Here is a 19079-nt window from a genome sequence, read left to right on the forward strand (position 1 = left end):
ACAAAAAAACTCGTTGGGAGGTATTTCACAGCAACTACATCAACGCCAGCAGCATTGACCACCTTCTGTAAAAATGGGGAAGCAAAGACGGGCCCAATTAGCCTGATTTTGCTGCCAACCTCAACCTTGACACAATTCATCCATCGTTGAAACATCCCCTTTTTTCGTTCGCAGTATGAAAATTCTCTCAGAAATTAAAAAACAAACAAACCGAATATCCAGTGTATTCTTGACCGAGGTGCCGATATGGTAATTGATTTATTATTTCAGAAAACGTAGCATCGCTAATATGTACTACACATCGCACAGAATAAGAGGAGGAGCTTATGGTTCCATTCCATTTGACGGGAGGAGGCGTGTCCGGCTGCTGGTACGGCAGACATACAGGTGTGTGCGCACACTGTGTTGCTTGCTATTCGTCCACTTATTTGTGTATGTTTTGTGGAAGGCAGCCTTTGGATAAAGTAATAGGAGAAAAAGGGACACACGCACATCACTCTCCACTTCACAAAGGAGAGAGACAGTCAGTCAGAGTTTCACCAAACCGCAGATATTCGAGCGAAACCTGTGGCACTCGTTCCGATACCTTCACCCGACCGCCATCTCTGATATTGTACGTCTCGAATAGATCATTCGCTGCTGCTGAGAATCCACGCGCGATTACCCGGGTAATTAGCAATCTTTTCTTCCATTGTATAAAAAGTCCATTTGATATACTTGACATTGGTGACCTAGGATGTTTAAAACAAAACAAAAAATGATTAATGCAACATGGGATTTCGATGATTTCGTCATTCCCGTTGTCGTATTTTGTGTGACGAACGGAATAACTAATGAACAGCTTTATGCGCTGCGTGACACGCAATTCCTGTAGAAGCGTCTCGTTCGGTCATTCGTTGAGTCAAAGCGCGTCCAACACGCCCATTACGATGCATTGCACGCAAAAGTGCGTCAAGATAAATTTTTCTTTTCCCTCGGCCGGGTTCCATTTCCTTCCTTTTCCGCTATTTTGCCCGATCGTGTTGATAATTTAAAAAAGGAATATCATAACCCAACGGACCAAATAGATCGTAATCGCAGGAGAAAATCCAAAACCGAGTAAAGTAGTTAGCTGGTTGTTGTGTGGTGGGATAGTTCTCGGTGAACGAATGTCGGCACAATTTTCCGTGTAGTCGTTCGTATTCTTCCGCCCTCACGATTGCATCAACTCTATCATCATTTGGTGGTCGATCGTTTTGTTTTCCTATTACATCCGCCTGATTAAAAGGGTCTCGTTTGCACATGCAAAGCCCATCTTAATTTTTGTTTTCGTGGTGTATCACGTCTTTACGTCAATCAATTTTGTTTTCATTCAAATGGCTACCGTCTATGTGGTTTGGAAAATCTTAAAGGTGAAGAAAACAAAGTTTGTTAGGTCTGTCTCTCAAACTCATTGCAAATTCCCTTGTCTTTTTGTTCATTTAGTTGGGAATTTGTAGTAAAACTTTGCAAGTTTTCACCTTAATTAGATAGTGGCTTGTACCGTAACCTACGTGACCATTGTGGCTTATCAAGGCTTTGGGGAAATTCCCCTCCAAATAAAACAAAAGAAGAACCGCAAAACAGGAATAGGACACTTCCGTTTTCTGTCGTTTCTACTGACGTCTTTACTGTATAGAAAAACCGGAACAGTGTGTTAATTCCTGCTAGAGAAACTCCTTTTTTTTCCATTGAGGTCTCCATACGCCGTCATCGGCAAATGACAACATTTTGGAAAGGAATCTGAATATAAAAGTCGAATATGAATGTCCATGCAATTCATTCACAATTTGAGAGCCACACGAACGAGATCCTGAAAACAAGTGTTTATTTTGTATTTTCATCGTAGAACATGGGCAAGAAAGAAGAGAGAGGCATACCCAACGCGGCGTTCGTTCAGGACGATGACGACATCTCTGGCAGAGGCAACAAAGGACTCCCTGCCCAGGTGCAACCACCTCATTCCGCTATAGCTGCTAGTTCCGATGTCTTCAGTTCAGCAGAGGTATAAATTAATGGATGTCTAAATACGTGTAAACTCTACCCTTTTTTTTTTGAAAAGAGATAATGAAGGATTTCTTCCTTTTTTGGTTTTCTTGCCCTTTCCAACAGGTGAACGAGAGTGATGAAGGCCAACAACGCGATACCTGGGGAAATCCAGTTGAATTTCTCATGTCATGCATTTCACTATCAGTCGGATTGGGCAACATCTGGCGGTTCCCTTTCACAGCTGTAAGATTTTATTCTTGCTACACATGGGAAATGATGATTTATTCTTTTATTTATGACGGTTAATGATTTTTTTTCTTTTGATTGATTAACGATTTAGTACGAAAACGGCGGTGGAGCTTTTTTGATTCCGTATCTAGTCGTGCTACTTCTGATCGGAAAACCGCTCTATTTCTTGGAGATGATCTTGGGCCAGTTCAGTAGCTACGGATCTGTCAAGGTCTGGGCCGTCGTTCCCATTGCCAAAGGTAAATAAATAAATGATCGTTAAACGTACACGTTATCGATCTGCAAATGACGAAAAGTTTCTCGCATCATTTCTCGAATCCAAGGAGGATAATAACTAATGGATGTTTTGCTTTTTCTTCGTCTTGCATCTTTTTTGTTGTTGTTTTTAAATCAAAGGCGTGGGTTACGGAGGTGCACTTGCGACATGGTTCGTTGTGACCTACTACTGCTGTTTAATGGCCCTGACCGTCTTCTACTTCTTCTCGTCGTTCCAAGACCGTCCTTGCCGTGGACAGTGTGCGATCCAGCCTGGGCCACTGCCACCTGCTATAACAGCGGCAGCGCAAGCAACTTGACCGGCCTGGTCAATTTGACTGGTCGGACATCTAGCGCAGAAGAATTTTTCAAGTATTTAAATTCAGCACAGTTTTCTGCTGATTGTATTCGTTTTTAATTGATTTCTCCAACAACAGTCATAACGTCCTGCAAAAGATAATCAATATCGACGATGGCGTTGGCATTCCTGAATGGCGACTGACCTTGTGCCTCCTCTTTTCTTGGATCATCATCGCCCTCATCTTGATGAAAGGTGTGGCCTCGTCCGGCAAAGCCGCTTACTTCACGGCCATTTTCCCGTACGTTGTACTCGTTACTCTACTCATCCGTGGTGTGACACTTGAGGGCGCAGTCGACGGCATTCTTTTCTTCATCACCCCGCAGTGGGACAAAATCCTTACTCCTCAGGTAATATTTAAAATTCAAGGTCTCCTAGAAACGTCATCGTAGATTGTTTAAAAAGAAATCTTAATCCCGTTTCCATCGATTCCTGAGTGATTGTCGATTGTTAATAACGGCATCGTCCTTGTACCAGACATCACCATGAACTAATTTGTTTCTTTAAACAACTAGGTGTGGTACGCAGCCGTGACGCAATGTTTCTTTTCGCTGTCTGTCGGATTTGGGCCGATCATCATGAACGCCAGCTATAACGGATTCCGGCATAGAATCTACCGGCAAGTTATCCAGCAAGATAAAAATCCTTCTTTCATAAACTAAACAATGAATTGATCCATTTACAGAGATGCCACAATCGTCAGTTTCATGGATACTTTTACGAGTTTGTTGGCTGGCGTCACCATTTTCTCCATTCTGGGCAATTTGGCTCACGAATCGGGCAAACCGATTGAAACTGTCGTTCAAGGCGGAACCGGATTGGCTTTCATTTCCTATCCGGAAGCGATTTCCAAGTTTGACGTTGTACCGCAACTGTTTGCCGTACTCTTCTTCCTCATGCTGTTCACCCTTGGAGTCGGTAGTGCCGTCTCGCTGACCGGTTGCGTCATTACCGTCATTTGTGACGCTTTTCCCGACTGGAAAAGATGGATGGTTACGATCGTTATCTGCGCCACCGGTTTCCTTCTCGGTCTTGTCTACGTCACGCCGGGAGGACAACATGTCCTGGACGTTGTTGATTTTTTCGGTGGTGGTTTCATTATTTTCGTCATCGCTGTTATCGAAACAATCGCCATCTGTTGGATTTATGGTAACTAATGGACAATTTATTGCGTTGAACGCTAACTTTACGAAACGTAATTTTTGCAGGATTGAAGAATTTCTTACGCGATGTTGAATTCATGTTGGGCATCCGTCTCGGCATCTACTGGAAGTTCACCTGGGGTCTTTTCATCCCTCTTTCGCTCGTGGGCATCTTCATTTATTCTCTGGCCAACTTCCGCACGTTTGTTACTGATGGCTACGTTTATCCGGCCTCTTTGACTGGTTCCGGTTGGGTACTCGCCGCTCTGGCCCTTCTCCAGGTTCCCATTTGGGCTGTTGTCTCCATAGTCAAACGAAAGGGTTCCGCACTAGACGTAAGATTATTGTTCAAACTATTGATTCGTTTTGAGTGTTGGATTATTCATACTAATACTGGAACGTTGTTAAATTTGTAGCGGATAAAGGCTAGCTTGACACCTACGGAAAATTGGGGACCCCAAGACATGAAGACACGCTCACAATGGATTCTTTTCAAATCAGACGATTCTGCCGAACACAAATCTTGGGCTTGGTGGATACCGAAATGTGTCAAGAAGATCATCAAGATTGACGGACACTCGTTCAAACCTGGTCACGCCTCCCAGTCTACGGTTGCCATTGTCCAGCTAGAAGTGCAGGAAAATGGCAATAACAATAAATGAAACTGACGTCCCCTTCAATTTCAGAAAGTCTGGTACCAAATTGCCAGACGTGTCATTCGCCCATGGGCTCAACCCACTTTTACAAAGTGACTTTAGGTCTGAAAGAAAAGACCTTATACTAATTAGTAAGTAATCTCACTATGTTACCTTTATATGGCCAGTAGTTTAGACCAGTATTTTAAGACACATTGACGAACGTTCCGTAGTTATGCATCAGCGTCGTGTCACTGTGTTGAACATTATGAATAATCATCTTTTGCCATAGCCCATGTTATTTGGTTAGCAATGTCCATTGACTAATGTGATCAACAGTTTTCTTCCTATCAACGACGAGCGTCCATTATTTACCCAGCATGTCTATATGTTTTTATTCGTTAATGTGAACATTGAACAACAGTATGTAGCGCTGCGAATCGATTGAGCATCGTTATAATAGATGAATTCCCATTTATACTACCAATCCACACGTTTATAACTGCGTTTTACGGAATACATACGTTTTCGAAAACTCTCGCTGATTCCTGATACGAGTGAAACAGAGCCAAAAAGAAGCGAACGGATCAGAGAATTCGTTTAAACTAGCACTAGGTCCTTCTCTGTGGTATTCACAATCAAGGACTGGCGCGTACAATTTTCAATTCCATCCACTGGCTCTGGACAATGATCATTTACGTTACTCACCACACAACAAACGTTTAAACTGATTTAAACTATTACTTTCTCTTCGTTCGATTGCTGTGCTGTGTATGGCCGTCGAAGATTCACGCCCAACTTTTATGTGTTGAGCGTGGAATCCGGCCGGCACGAACCGGACCATAGTAAAAAAAAGGTAAACAGTTATTGTTCGGTGGCCAAAGGTGTCCTACTGTTTTGTAAATATTAGTGGTGTGAATATTTGGGAATAAAATATAACGAGGAATGATAATTTGAGAAACAATAATTGATTCTTAAGAACTAAAACGGACCATTGGAAAAAAATTTGTTTCACACGAACCGTAAAAAACAAGTGCAAGTCCCTTAATGCTGTAGGCTTGGGCGTGATGCTGAACCTATTCTTTTGTGCAGGTCTCTTCACAGGAGCTTGTTGGCGAAAAATTAAAGGTTGTAAGTGGCGATGAGAAATCGAAAATGAGGGAAACAATTAGGGCAACTTTACTCTAGGCTATTCCTTTGGTCGCCCAGCCTATAGTTTACTGTCAACTATAACTTTGTGCAACTTTATAACAAAGAATTTATCGTATAAATACCGGTATGTTTGGCTAGTATTGGCATCAGTTCTTGTTCTCCACCGAACCAACAACAAACACTTCTCTCCACTAGCCACCATGAAGGTGATGGAACAAGATAAACACATTCTTAAAAACGATCCTGCAGTCATTTCAATTCGTATTTCAATGGGTTTTATCCTCTGATTTTCTAAAATTTATTTCCTGACAGTTCCTTATCTTTGCCGCATTGGTTGCTGTCGCTGTTGGTGAGACCGCCTACCCTGAAGCCTATCCAGCAGCCTATCCTGAAGCAAATCCAGTAGCCTACCCTGAGGCAAATCCAGCAGCCTACCCTGCAGCTTACGAAAAATCTACCTACGAATACGTTAGTTTTTGCCACTTTTTACCAAATTTAAGTTACGTAAAATAAAATCGTCAATCCACAGGCTCCTCAGCCCTACAGCTATTCGTATGCTGTCAAGGATGAGGCTTCCTACAACGACTACTCTCACTCCGAGAGTAGAGACGACAATGTCGTCACCGGTTCCTACAGCGTGGCACTCCCTGATGGCCGCACTCAAGTCGTTACGTACAAAGCCGATAGCTACGGGTATGTTGCTGACGTCAAGTATATCGGCGAAGCTAAATATCCCGAATACAGTCCAGTGGCTTATACTCCATCCTACGAGACCCCCGCTTACACCGCCGAAAACCCAGAGCCTACTTACTAAACGAAATTTTCACTTAATAGTTTTCTGTATTCTTGTGTGTAAATTAATTCAAGCCAGATTGACTAGGAATCATATTAAATACATGTACGCTATTTGAAATTGACTAACTTTTGCTTAAGCAAGCGTGCCTGCCCAAGGCTAACAGATGATGTCTTACTTGGTGATGGCACCACTGTCTGTTTTCAGGGTGTCCCTAAAACGCGAAAGCGAAACGCGAAAGGAACAGCGACTAAAACGCGAAACGCGGTGCGAATCAAGATGGTTTGTTTCGCGGTTTAGCCGCTGAATGGTGTTTCATTCCCATGCTAAAGTGCGAAACAACGTTGTGAAACAGAAGGCTGCTGGATGGCTGGCGAAAGCGCGAAATGTTAATATTTCAATAAATAAAAAAAGAAAATTTTAACAGGAATCGCAGGTAATTTAAAGTCAAACATTTTTTTTTTACCAACGTGTTGAAAGTTAATTTTGGGCAAGGCTTTTACATTTCTGACAGAGCCAAACAGTCTCATGAGTTTTTTCAGGCCAAATTTTACATGCTATGGAACCATTCAAGGCACTTAGAGGTCAGAGCACTGGAGAACATCCCAGTTAGCCCACGGCTTTACATTTTTTGGTTTAAACTCAATTTAATTCAATAAATTAATTTCATTTACTTCAATCAGATTCTAAACACATTGTTACATTTAAAATGCTAGTTTTTTATTCCCCATCGTGTTTAGTCTCCTATTAGCCAATACAAGTTAACAATTCGTCGCGAATTTGTTCAAGTAAATATCAACAAATTAAAAAAGGACTGGAAAGAACCATAGATTTAAAAAATGAGTTTTTGTTGGCGTAGAGCTTACAGTGCTTATCGGGGTTACATGTCCTCAAAAAAGAATAGTACACGGTTCTTATTTCTCTAAATGAAATGCCAAATCCAATGGCATTTTAAATAAGGGTTTCGCAAAATCGTTTCGCTATTTAGGTTGCCTTTAGGCCATATTTGAGTGTTTCGCAGCCCATTGCCTGGGGGCTGTTTCGCACAGCGTTCCGCGTTTTAGTCGCTGTTCGTTTCGCGTTTCGCTTTCGCGTTTTAGGGATGCCCCTGTTTTCACGAGATGGGGTGACGCTGACGTCTGACGTCGCTCATTGTACGCACAGCAAATAGACGATGTGCATTTAATTCATTAGAAAAGTATTTTGACCTGTTGGAAATTATTCAAAATTTTGGAGCATAGGTTTGGAAAAATCCTTTTAGGTGTCTTGTAGATAGCGCCAGTTTTCCGTAACCAAGTCTGTTCGAAGTATCCTGTTTATTAATGTACTTATAGCTCAGCTAAACATGTGTTTTCCATCTCTGTTTATCCAAGTATTTTTTTTGTACAGTTAACTTGTTTAGCTAGCATTATTAGAACCATGGCATTCGAGTTAAAATTCCACAGCTCTGCTAGCTAAAGGTCTAAAACTAACCAGATGCATGTAAACAATTAATATCTGACCACACATATATAGAAGGTGAGTGTGATTTTTTTTCATTGCCTTTTATTTCGTACAATAGAGTGACAGAATTCCACTATACAACTGCCGCTACTCAAAACTAGATAACTTTGTTTGGGTTGCAAATGCCTGTGAACACTGGAACACTGGATCATGCAATAAATGTATTTCTCCATATATTTTCTCCAAGTTTCAAGTTTATTGAATATTTTTTTATGAATGATTATATATATATTTTTTTTCAGCTACAGTCAGGCCAACTCTCCCAACTAATAAATACGAGACATAACTCATGATTGTTCGAAGGCTGATTTTCCCTAGACATCAATTGAACAGTACAGTACAGTATATTTGCTAATTTGCATGTTATTTCTTTCAGTTTTTATTTGCTATCAGACAATGTTTCCATATCTTTAGGTGCAGTTCCTATCCGCACCCCTACAGTGTGTACAAATAGACACTGGAAAAATTCTGCTCATCTTGCTAATCTGCACAATGCTGGCTTTATGTAAGCAATCTGGAAATGACCTATCAACAGTAATTTTGGTTTATATTTGGCTTTCACGTTCAAATCTATGACAAATATTTAAAATAACTAAACTGTTAGTGAACATTTGTCTACACAGTATTAAAAGACTTTTCCCTTAAGGAAATTTGTATTTTCTGTCTGTAAACCCATGATTACAACTAATTTAAATTCAATTTATTTTGTCTTGTTTGCAGAGGTATTAGAAAAGAGGTCGCTTTTTGGTTAGAGTTTCTTCGCCGTCCGATGCATCAATCGGAATGATGTTCACTTCCTCGACGTCATTGCTCACGTAATTTAATAACTTTGTGCTTCGAAAAAAGTTGTGCTAATCTTCAATTTTTTAAAGAAAACTTTGATGTATTATTCTTACTTCGAGGTTATATCGACCCTCAAAGGCGAATTGGAAGAGGGTATTCTTTTCATTGACATAAAGAACGGAAATTTTAAGCATTAGCAAGTCATCCGTATCCAAACAGAGCAAACTCAACAGGTATTCCGCATCAAAGGCAATTTACCATCCAGCAACGCATCCATCAACATAATGTATTAAAGAGGAAAGTAATTGACCAAATGCCGACTTGACGATTTCCATGCAAGATTAATGTTAAAATCCACGGAGATCTCGTTAGCAGAATGCAACAGACTATGTCATGTCAAACCATTAGCTGAATACCATGAAATACTATCAGTTCCCCAGAACGAGAGGTAAGGAAGGATTGCACGAATCTTAATTGAATATATATTGATAGGCAAACGTTTATATGTTGATTCATGTTTCGTTTCCTTTACATAGGTTAGTAATCATACTGAATCGAAAGAGGTACATACTTGAACGAGATTTTAAAATGGTAACGGTTGGAAACCTATGAGGAAGAATGATACCTTCACGTTACCTTTAGACGCTGATTCGTCCCGAAGATAAAATATATTTTAAAAAATAAGTTATTTTTATAAATTGAAGTGCATATCTGGGCTCCCTTCTTTTCTGTGGCCCCGTTTCCCCTTGACTTGTGATAAGCCCGTAGGGGGTCATGCCCCTACTGTGATCAGCAGCAAAGGTTGTGAGTGCGCTGTCCGGAAAGGGGACGTGGGGGTCCTCAAGTTCTATGATATCATTGGAGGGCGAAGAGGCTACCCACAAATCCGAATTAACGGTTAATCGCTCACGTAAAAACTTGTCCGAAACCTTCCATCCTCTTCCGGCTTCTCTTAGCCACGCCCCGGGTAATCTCCCCGGGGGTTCTGTTCATTTGAGGTAGGGTTGTCCCCTACCTTGGTTTATTTTAAAATTTATATTTTAATACAAAATTGTTTAAACAAATTTTTCAAAAATGTCTTTTTTTCTGGCATGTTGGTTAGTATTTCTTCTTGGGCTTATATTATATATATATTATCTGGAATGCGTATGTATCTTATTGAAACTTCCTTCAAGTAGGTGGATTTACATGTTTACCATACAGACTTAATTATTTGATTTTATTTTTTCTCACAACTTTCTATTGACTTTTATTATGTAAACATTGTTTGAAAGTGCCATTTCAACATTCGATTAATATCGGAATAATTCATATATTATTTCAACATGACTTAGTTAGGAATCGAACCTTTATTTTACAGCATGCCTGTCCGATGCTCAACCACAGAGCCATGAGTCACATTATTAATCTTACTGTTATGATTTGTCATTTGAGGTATGTGTGCATTTAAGTGTAAATGTACATAGGCTATATACACTTAAAATTTTATTGTTAAATGGAAATTTCCAAGGTAAACAGATGACATATTATTTCCCTTGCAGACTGTTAAGGGGCATGTGAAGAGCTGCCATTTTACTTAACTAAACTACACATGAAAATGGTATATATCAACCCAAAGCAAGAATAAACAGTGGAATTTAATTTATCAACTGCGACTCAACTACTAATCTAAATATATTCAATTAATCACCCCTAATCTTAAATTCAAGGATACACAGGTTTTCTATGTGTTGTTTCATAATGCTTGTATTAATTTTTTTTTTCACAGACTACAAATAAAATAAGCTGCAGTCAAACAAGGTAGTGCCGCCATTGGTAGCCAACTTTGATATAACTACAAGAGCCTAATGAATAGTTTTTGCAAGGAAAAGGTTCGAAAAATTTTACGATTGCAATCTCTTTCAATTCCCTACAATCATCAATCTAACTCTGGGGAACATGTAGTAAGATTTAAAAATAAACTATAATCAATTGCATGAGAATACAATGTGTTTAGTATAAATGTTTGTGTTCAGTCAAGTCTCTTTCCATTTGAGAAAGGGATCTTGGATTCTCATAAAGCCACAACAAACTTCTATTTCACTACCAACATTGCTAAACATTAGACAATAAAACAGTCAAACAGTCAACTTGTACCTTGTCAAATCGGTAGAAGAAACATTTTGCTTCCATACTGCCCTGAAAACCAATTTCCTTTTAATAATTCTAACTTACGTGCTCACGTCAACGAGAATCCTGGACCAAATTAACTATTTCCAAAGCAGACGAACTGCTCCGCAAAATCTTGTCCATTGTTTAAAAAAAACAAAAAAGTACTGTCACTGGCTCGCCATCTAGTAGAAAATTTGGTGAGATCTTCTTTTGTTTTTTTAAATAGCAAATTAAGTTTTCATCGAATTCCAAGTCAAAATTCTAGGCCCAACTCTTTTTAAATAAAAAAATCGGTCTTACTTCGCTTATGGAGAGGTGGGGGGTTTCAAATATTTCAAATATGGTCTCAAAGTGGGTGGTTCCTTCACCGCTATTTTCAAGACATCTAGGGGAGAAATAACCAACTCATCATTTTCTTGGCTGCATCAGCTGTTCTATCAGCTGTTCCATTTCGCGGAAGGAAAACCGACCAGAAAGGGAAATCACTGGGAGACTTCATAGAAGAGGCCGGACTAGTAGTACTGAACAATGGAAGTGGTACCTGCCTAGGAAGTAAAGGAACGATATCACCGATCGATATCTCAATGACAACCCCCCGACTCGCCTCCCAATGCACATGGTCCGTGGATCATTCAACAACCGCTGGAAGCGATCACTTCCCTGTCCACATCCGCATCAAAGGACAACGAGCAGCACCACCAAACCAAGCAAAGGAGAGGTGGAATATAAAGAAAATAAACTGGGACAATTTCACCATCTTAAGTGAAGAAGAGATAGCAACTGGATCAGAAAACGTGAGCGAACTAAACAATAAGCTAACGAAGGCCATCTTGTCGTGGGCAGAAAGATCATCTCCGAGTTGCAAGTCAATACACAGCAAACAAGGGGTCCCATGGTGGAACGATAAGTGCCAGGAGGCAACTAAAGCCAAACGGAAAGCAATGAACAAAGTGCGACGCACAAGAAATCCGGACGACTACTCCACCTACAAAGAGGAGAGAGCGGCATGCACAATAGCCATCAAGACAGCAAAGGCAGAATACTGGAAAGAGTACTGTTCGCAGATAACAAAATCCACTACCTCTAGAGAATTATGGACCAAAATAAACATGATGTCCAAAAGAAGATCCGGCGCTCCATCCGTCCTAGTGAGAGAAAACGGCGATGTTATATCGAATGAGGAGCAAAAAGCCAACATGTTTGCCGATGTCTACGAGAAAGTAAGCAGTGATTCAAACCTCCCAAAAGAGTTTCTGGAAAAAAGAGAGATCTTTGAAAAACAGAACAAAAGCAAGATAGAAGGGGAGAGCCAAACTCACTCTGACCTCAACGACCTCTTCTCTCCACAAGAGTTAGAGGAGGCTCTGGAGTCCGCGAAAGTTTCAACTCCAGGAGATGACAAAATCACAGTCCCCATGATCCGCCACCTATCAGCAACAGCAAAATCGACACTTTTGAAACTAATAAACAAATCCTGGGAAGAGTCATCTCTCCCGCCTGAATGGAAGCACTCGACAGTGGTCCCGATTGCTAAACCAGGAAAATCACCTACAGAACCTTCTTCCTACAGACCGATAGCCCTGACATCTTGTGTATGCAAGCTGATGGAAAGAATGGTGCACAGTAGAATGTCCTGGTACCTAGAACAAAATAAACTCCTGGCGGAAGAACAAAGTGGTTTCAGAAGCAAAAGGGGCACCATCGACAACCTCATACGAATGGAGCACAGCATTCAAGAGGCCACATCGAGTGGGCAGTACGTGCTAGCGATAACCCTGGACCTAGAAAAAGCCTATGACCTCATCTGGATAAAAGGACTTATTTTCAAACTTCATCAGCTGGGCATCACAGGCAGAACTCTAGGTTGGATCCGCGAATTCCTAACGGATAGATCGTTCGAAGTAAAAGTCGGAAGCGGCAGATCGGAGAAGCGATTCTTAAGAAACGGCACACCGCAGGGGAGTGTAATAAGCCCCCTTCTCTTTGTCATCATGGTGAATGATCTCCCAAAATGTATTCGCCACAGCTACTCGGGTATGTACGCCGACGATAAGATAATCTGGGGCCAAAACAAAAATCTCTCGATCCTCCAAAAAGAAATTGAAGCCGACGCAAGTAGGGCCTTAAAATGGTATGCCAAGTGGGGTTTCAAAGTGTCACCCAGCAAAACTACAGCAGTAGTCTTCTCCCAAAGAAGAGTGCCGAAAAAGATGGTGGTGAAAATTGGAGGAGCCGAAGTGGTCGTCCTAAATGATACAAAAATTCTCGGAGTAAATTTTGACAGAAAATCAAATTGGAAGCAACACATAAAAGAAGTAGAGTCAAGCTGCAACAAATCAATTAACATTCTGAGAATGCTGAGCGGAACTACATGGGGGGCTCATCCAAGCCAACTTATGCGCGTATATTACGGCCTCATCCGCGCGAAAATAGACTATGGGGCAGAGGTGTACGAGTCGGCATCCACAACAGCGAAATCAAACCTGGACTCCATCCAAGCTAAGGCAATAAGAGTGTGTCTAAGCCTTCCAAGATCAACCGCCAACGAGACTCTATTAATGGAAGGAGGTGAGATGGCACTCAGCATAAGAAGAAATCTCGCATTGCAGCAAAGTATCTGGTGAGAATCAGCTCACAAACCGGCTTTCCACTGATCAGAGAGATAGACAAGCCGGCGTTCAAGAGAGAATGGAATCAAGAATCCTGTTTCATCGAAAGAGCCTCCCGTTTCATCGAGGCAGCAGGGATCGATCTAAAAACAACCGACAAATTCCACATCCATTCAAAGCCCCCATGGCGGATGACAGCACCCGGGATCGTTATAGCTCCCGCTATTTCAGCAGAGGCAAATGTTTTTATCAAAGAAAGGTGGGGCAAACATACCCTCATCTTCACTGATGCAGCAAGAAGACGCGACGGAAGCTGCGGAGCGGCTTTCGTGGTCCCAGAGATGGGAGTAAGAGAACTCTTTCCACTCGGAAATATAGAGTCAACGGAGGAGGGAGAATTGACAGCCATTCTTATGGCAACGAAGTGGGTGGAGCAAAACGTCACAGATATGGCCGTAATAATGTCTGACTCAAGACCGGCCTTAGGAAAAATAACATCAATCACAGTGAGCCAGACATCCACAACCGCAAGATGCATACAAAACATATGGAGAGAAGTAAATGATAGAGGGAGTCACTTAGAATTTGCATGGATCAAAGGCCACTCCGGCATTAGAGGCAACGACGAGGCGGACCGGGCAGCAAAAATGGCAGCTGGATTACCAGCAATCATGAGCATCAGACCATCGGTAGATACTCAAAAAAGCAGGTTAGAAGAGCACGCCAAGAAAACGTGGCAGAGGCAGTGGTCATCGCCGAAAACCTCCGCCGGCAAGTTCTACATAAAACACTCCCCAACTGCGCTTTTCCGCCCAGCTTTCTTTGGGGAATCGAGAGCAGAACAATTGTCTCTCTCCAGAATTCGCCTTGACAAACTCAACCTTAATTACAAGCTATTTAAGGAAAATCTTCACCCGACGGGCCTTTGCGACACGTGTAAGAAGTACGAAACCACCGAACATACACTGATGGAGTGCCCACGCTACGGAGAAGAAAGAAAAGAAATGTACAAAAGAGTAAACAAGAAAACCCGAGAAGAAATATCTTTGTCCACCCTCCTAAAATTCCAAACCAAAGAAACCCGGAGAGCAGTCCTATTCTTCTTCAAGAAAACAGGTCTGCTGAACCGGAGCAGCAAAGAATAAGAGAACCTCCTGTCAAGATCCTGGCGAGAATAGGCCACACAGCCTGATGTTCGCCAGTTAAAAAACCAACTCAACCAACCAACCAACCAACCATTTCGCGTGGCGTCGGACCTGAGGATGGTAGCTCGAAACTGACGTCTCCTTTCTTGAAATTCCACTACCAATTTCGTGTGCTTGGACATGGATTTTTTGAATAAAATCCATGCTAAGTTGTGAAAGGTATTATGTCAAAAATTATTGTCAAAGAATCATTATACCACACATTCTTAATTATTTAAAGGAGGAGTATGGCTTGGCTTCACCAGCACGTTTTTCATCTCCGTTAGGCAAATACACCCATTTTGGTAGTAAAAGTGCTACAAAAGAAAGTAGTTCTTTAAAATCTTTTACACAATATAAATCTCCTAAATTCATACAGGTGCCATTAGGTGATGTCATAATTTATCATTGACTTTTAAGTTTTGTAATTGTACTTTCAGGTCTTTCATCTTTGGGATGTACCTGATATGCTGTGAATCATCCTGTGATAAAAAGGAATGGCATCAATGTCAGTTGTCAGTGTAATAAAAGATTATCAATATCATTTTTGCATTGGTAAATTACTAGCTCACACGCAAAAAACCAAGAGAAGTTCAAGATTATTTTGGTCCCGTCGTTGTTCCTTACCAAGTAGTTGATTTTGTCACATTGTAAAGGTCACTGAACAATGAGAATCTATAAAAATTCTTTGTGAGCTACTGTTTAAAGATTCTTTGAGTTTTTTTTTAAGACAAAAAAGAAATGTCTGTTGGTATGTGAAAAGGGTGTTAACTTTCCTTTTTCGACGGGTCGAAATTTAGAAAAAGTTGTGTATATGTCATCAAATATAACTGTATAACGAGAAAAAACTATATTATAAAATGAAATACAAAACAAGAAAAATTATATAAGAATTTTTTTCTATTGTCCCACCTCCACCCATCAATTCCACCACTATTTTACATAACACTTTACATACACGTAATTACATACACAAATAAACATACATTTACACTAAGTTAACCCGTTGGCTGCCAGGCCACGCAACCCGTAGGATGCTGTAACTACAGTTGCTACGCATCACGTCAGAAGGATCGTGAACAAAGTGGGACTTGTCCGAAGACAAGTCCGGGTTGGTACGATGATAGAAACCATTCCGGGAATACACACCCCAGGAATCTATCACCGCACCGACGAAGAGAGTCCCTACTGGTGTATTGCCTACGGCGCCTAAAGGCACAAAGCCTTTAGGCGCGGCGACTGTTCCCCCCATGCATGGGGCAGAACAGCGCCCGGTCCCTACAAGCTAAAAAAAAATGGGACGCAAACGGGGTGGCAGCCAACGGGTTAACTTATACAATACAATCCAAAACAAAACAATACCAGGGCGACGATCCACGGTGAACTTCCTCCATCGTCGTGGGCTGTCTGCTGAACTGCATGCTTTTTGGCTATCTTTTTTGTGTTGCTAAGCCATGGTGTTCTTCTAATAAAAAACAAAGATATTAGCATTTTAAATGTCATGAAGCAATACTGAATGGAACTTACTAATTGCTGGATCGAGGACGGCGGACGATACGAAGACAGCGATGACGCAAAGAAGAAGGCGTAGACGAAGACAGCGATGACCCAAAGGCGAAAGCGTAGAGGAAGACAGCGATGAGGCGAAGGCGAAGGAAGAAGACAAGGCCGTAGTTCTGATGGTGGGTTTTGTACCGGTGTGAAGAGGAAAATAGGGTAGTTCTAAATGAATGAAATGAGGCGAAGGCGAAAAGAAGCCTTTTTAGATGAGGAACGAAATGTATCCAATATAACCAAAGCTGAAAAAACAATTAAACTTACGCTTGTGATCTAATTGGGTCAAAACTGAATAAATTGTTGAGATGGCAATTTTGCAGAGAAGGAAGATGAGAGCTGCAGTTCTATCACAGAAAATCACATCACAATAGGGCACTACACAATAGAGAAACTTAAAATACCAAATAGGATAATGGTGATTAAGCCAATGCATGCTAGCTTGCTTAGTGGGATGAGATGCATAAGGTGATGATCAAACCACAGAGATGAATATTCTGCACATGTCAGATAACACACATCACCATACTGTAACCCATGAGCCAATAGGTAATAATATAATTAGGTGATGGCATTCTAGTCTACACAATTTGTGTTGTAGATCTACCTCTATTGTCAGCATCTTTTGCACTTTTATTTCCATGAACTGTATAGTAAAAAAGAATCATGCTAATAGGACAGCTGTGGGTAGAATGTGAATTCTCTCAGTGTGCATAGCATGATCGAAAGTGAAGCAAGAGGGCTCACAATTATATGGTTCAGTAGCTTGTTTAGCTGTTAACAAATCTAACTGTTACAAAAAACAAACAATCATTTTAGTTAGTTTTCCCCTTCCAACACACATATCACAATGGATTACCTAAATGGTGAATAACCTATCATAAAATTATAGTTGAATTATCCTTCGGAACGCAAAAAAGTAATAGAAATGACAGACACTGATCACGTTTTGTTCGGAATCACACACTTCTATGGTATCGCAATAATGGGGGAAAAAAATTCAGGGTAATTGAAAATTAGTCCACTAGATGTCTTTAGTCATTTTTTAGAGAACCTGCATTGCCATCTAGTAACAATTTACTTCAGTCCTTAAGGCACCACCAACGATAGCAATACTGAACAGATAACACACTGCTAAAATTTGAACAAAAATCATTTGAAACACTAGACAGGGTAGAAACTTAACAAACACTCATTTAACTTGCCACTCGTAACATTTATCGAAAACGCACATCGACGCCATCTAGTTTTTCCTCCTGAAACCCAAAGAAAATAGATTTTACTTTGAAATCAGTACAATTCTTGCTTTTTAGTACTTGAACTTTACTAATTCCAAATAATAATAATTGATTGATTGAACTTCCAATAATTACAATTTTAAACATAAAAACCTGGAATATCAACTACTGGTTGCAAGACGAGGCGCTAAAACATTTATAGATAAAACTGTAGTTGCTCGAAGGGTCAGCCTGTACTGTTGAAGTGTTGATAGCGAAAAAAAACACAGAATGAGAGCTGCACATCCTAACGCATGCAAGAAAAGTATTTGAAACTGTTATAATAATACAGCTAATTTTTTACTTTTTGCAGGTTGTCAAGAAAAATTTCCGGAAGTAAGCGGAAGTAGCCATTATCTCCGAAAATAGTAATCCCATAACAAAACGAGTAAGATTTTCGTGATTCTTAACAAATTTGGGTTTAAAATGACGTGTTTTAAGCCAAAAGTCGGATTTGACCAAAATCGCGATTTTTCATGAACAGTTAATAATGAATAGTTCAGGAAATTTTCTTCCTTAAGGGAAGATTCTTTTAATACTGTGACTGTGTAGTCCTATGTTCAATAACAGTTTAGATAGTATAAACATTTGTTATAGATTTGCATGTGAAAACCAAATGTAAACAAAAATTACTGTTGATAGGTCATTCCAAGATTGCTTAAATGAAGCCTGCATTGTGCGGATCAGCATGATGAGCAGATTTTTTCCGCTGTCTATTTTTTCACACTGTAGAGCTGCGGATAGGAGCTGCACCTAAAAATAGGAAAACATTGTCTGACAGAAAATAAAAACTGAAAGAAATAACATGCAAATATACTGTACTGTACCATTCAAATGACGTCTAGGGAAAATAAACCTTCAAACAATCGTGAGTGTCGTAAAAAAGAATGTCCCTCAAATTGGTACGAAAAAATGGAAAATTTCAGCGTATTAACGGGTAGACAAAAGAATGTTTAAAACGGAACGCACTGAACATTCATTAGCTCCTTAACAGTTAACACGTCTCGAATCTTTGATAAATCTACTGTCAAAAATTCGTCTGCTTGTCTGTTGGAAACAAGTTGTTTCAAACAACGCAATCGATAAAAAAGTAAAGGGAAATTAGGTCCATAATAATTTTAATTTCCCACGATTCCGATTTTGACAAAAATGAGAAGGGCCTTCCCACTTTTTCATTTTTGACTAAATTCTAGATCTAGCCAAAAGCATATGGCTTCGATTCAGAATTTAACAGCAATCATGGAAAAAAAAACCTTCCCTCTATGACTCTGATCAAAACAAAACGCCATGAGATGAACATGATAGTCATCGCATCATCCAATATCCAATAATAACCAATTTTGATGGTGGGAAAGGAATTCTGTGATGCAATTTTTTAGCGGAAACCCAAAACTTAAAAAAGGGAACTTTTATCCGCACCCTTTTGC

General features: G+C 40.4%; 3 protein-coding genes and 1 long non-coding RNA gene across 14 annotated transcripts; 3 read left to right on the forward strand and 1 right to left on the reverse strand.

Moving 5' to 3' along the window:
• Nucleotides 1-34: 34 nt before the first annotated feature.
• LOC116932001 (sodium-dependent nutrient amino acid transporter 1) lies at nt 35-5181 on the forward strand. The gene is given in 13 exon segments (XM_032939688.2): nt 35-173; nt 271-387; nt 449-668; nt 1868-2023; nt 2131-2250; nt 2348-2495; nt 2653-2750; nt 2753-2883; nt 2949-3219; nt 3385-3488; nt 3555-4018; nt 4078-4346; nt 4428-5181. Coding segments are annotated over 12 exon segments (2325 nt in total). The 5' UTR covers nt 35-173; nt 271-289; the 3' UTR covers nt 4674-5181.
• Nucleotides 5182-5849: 668 nt separating this feature from the next.
• LOC116932002 (cuticle protein 21) lies at nt 5850-6711 on the forward strand. Its single transcript, XM_032939689.2, has 3 exons — nt 5850-6004; nt 6111-6266; nt 6328-6711. The coding sequence occupies exons 1-3, from the start codon at nt 5999-6001 to the stop codon at nt 6610-6612; spliced, it is 447 nt and encodes a 148-aa protein (XP_032795580.1). The 5' UTR covers nt 5850-5998; the 3' UTR covers nt 6613-6711.
• Nucleotides 6712-13528: 6817 nt separating this feature from the next.
• LOC116932006 lies at nt 13529-15706 on the forward strand. Its single transcript, XM_045179841.1, has 3 exons — nt 13529-15001; nt 15063-15200; nt 15262-15706. Exon 1 carries the CDS (start codon nt 13829-13831, stop codon nt 14780-14782), a length of 954 nt encoding a protein of 317 aa, XP_045035776.1. The 5' UTR covers nt 13529-13828; the 3' UTR covers nt 14783-15001; nt 15063-15200; nt 15262-15706.
• Nucleotides 15707-15728: 22 nt separating this feature from the next.
• LOC116932005 lies at nt 15729-18691 on the reverse strand. 11 transcript variants are annotated; one of them, XR_006651935.1, is made up of 9 exons: nt 18480-18689; nt 17957-18405; nt 17767-17899; nt 17235-17631; nt 16983-17165; nt 16780-16903; nt 16643-16722; nt 16349-16543; nt 15730-16286 (listed from the first exon to the last, which is right to left on the reverse strand). It is a non-coding gene; the product is annotated as an uncharacterized LOC116932005 (long non-coding RNA). The 11 variants fall into 11 exon arrangements; XR_006651943.1 differs by having other exon boundaries at nt 17235-17344; nt 17430-17631; nt 17767-18405; XR_006651936.1 differs by having other exon boundaries at nt 15731-16286; nt 17767-18206; nt 18286-18405.
• Nucleotides 18692-19079: the final 388 nt, after the last annotated feature.

The sequence above is a fragment of the Daphnia magna genome, linkage group LG10, assembly GCF_020631705.1.
Source record: "Daphnia magna isolate NIES linkage group LG10, ASM2063170v1.1, whole genome shotgun sequence".
Lineage (NCBI taxonomy): Eukaryota > Metazoa > Arthropoda > Branchiopoda > Diplostraca > Daphniidae > Daphnia > Daphnia magna.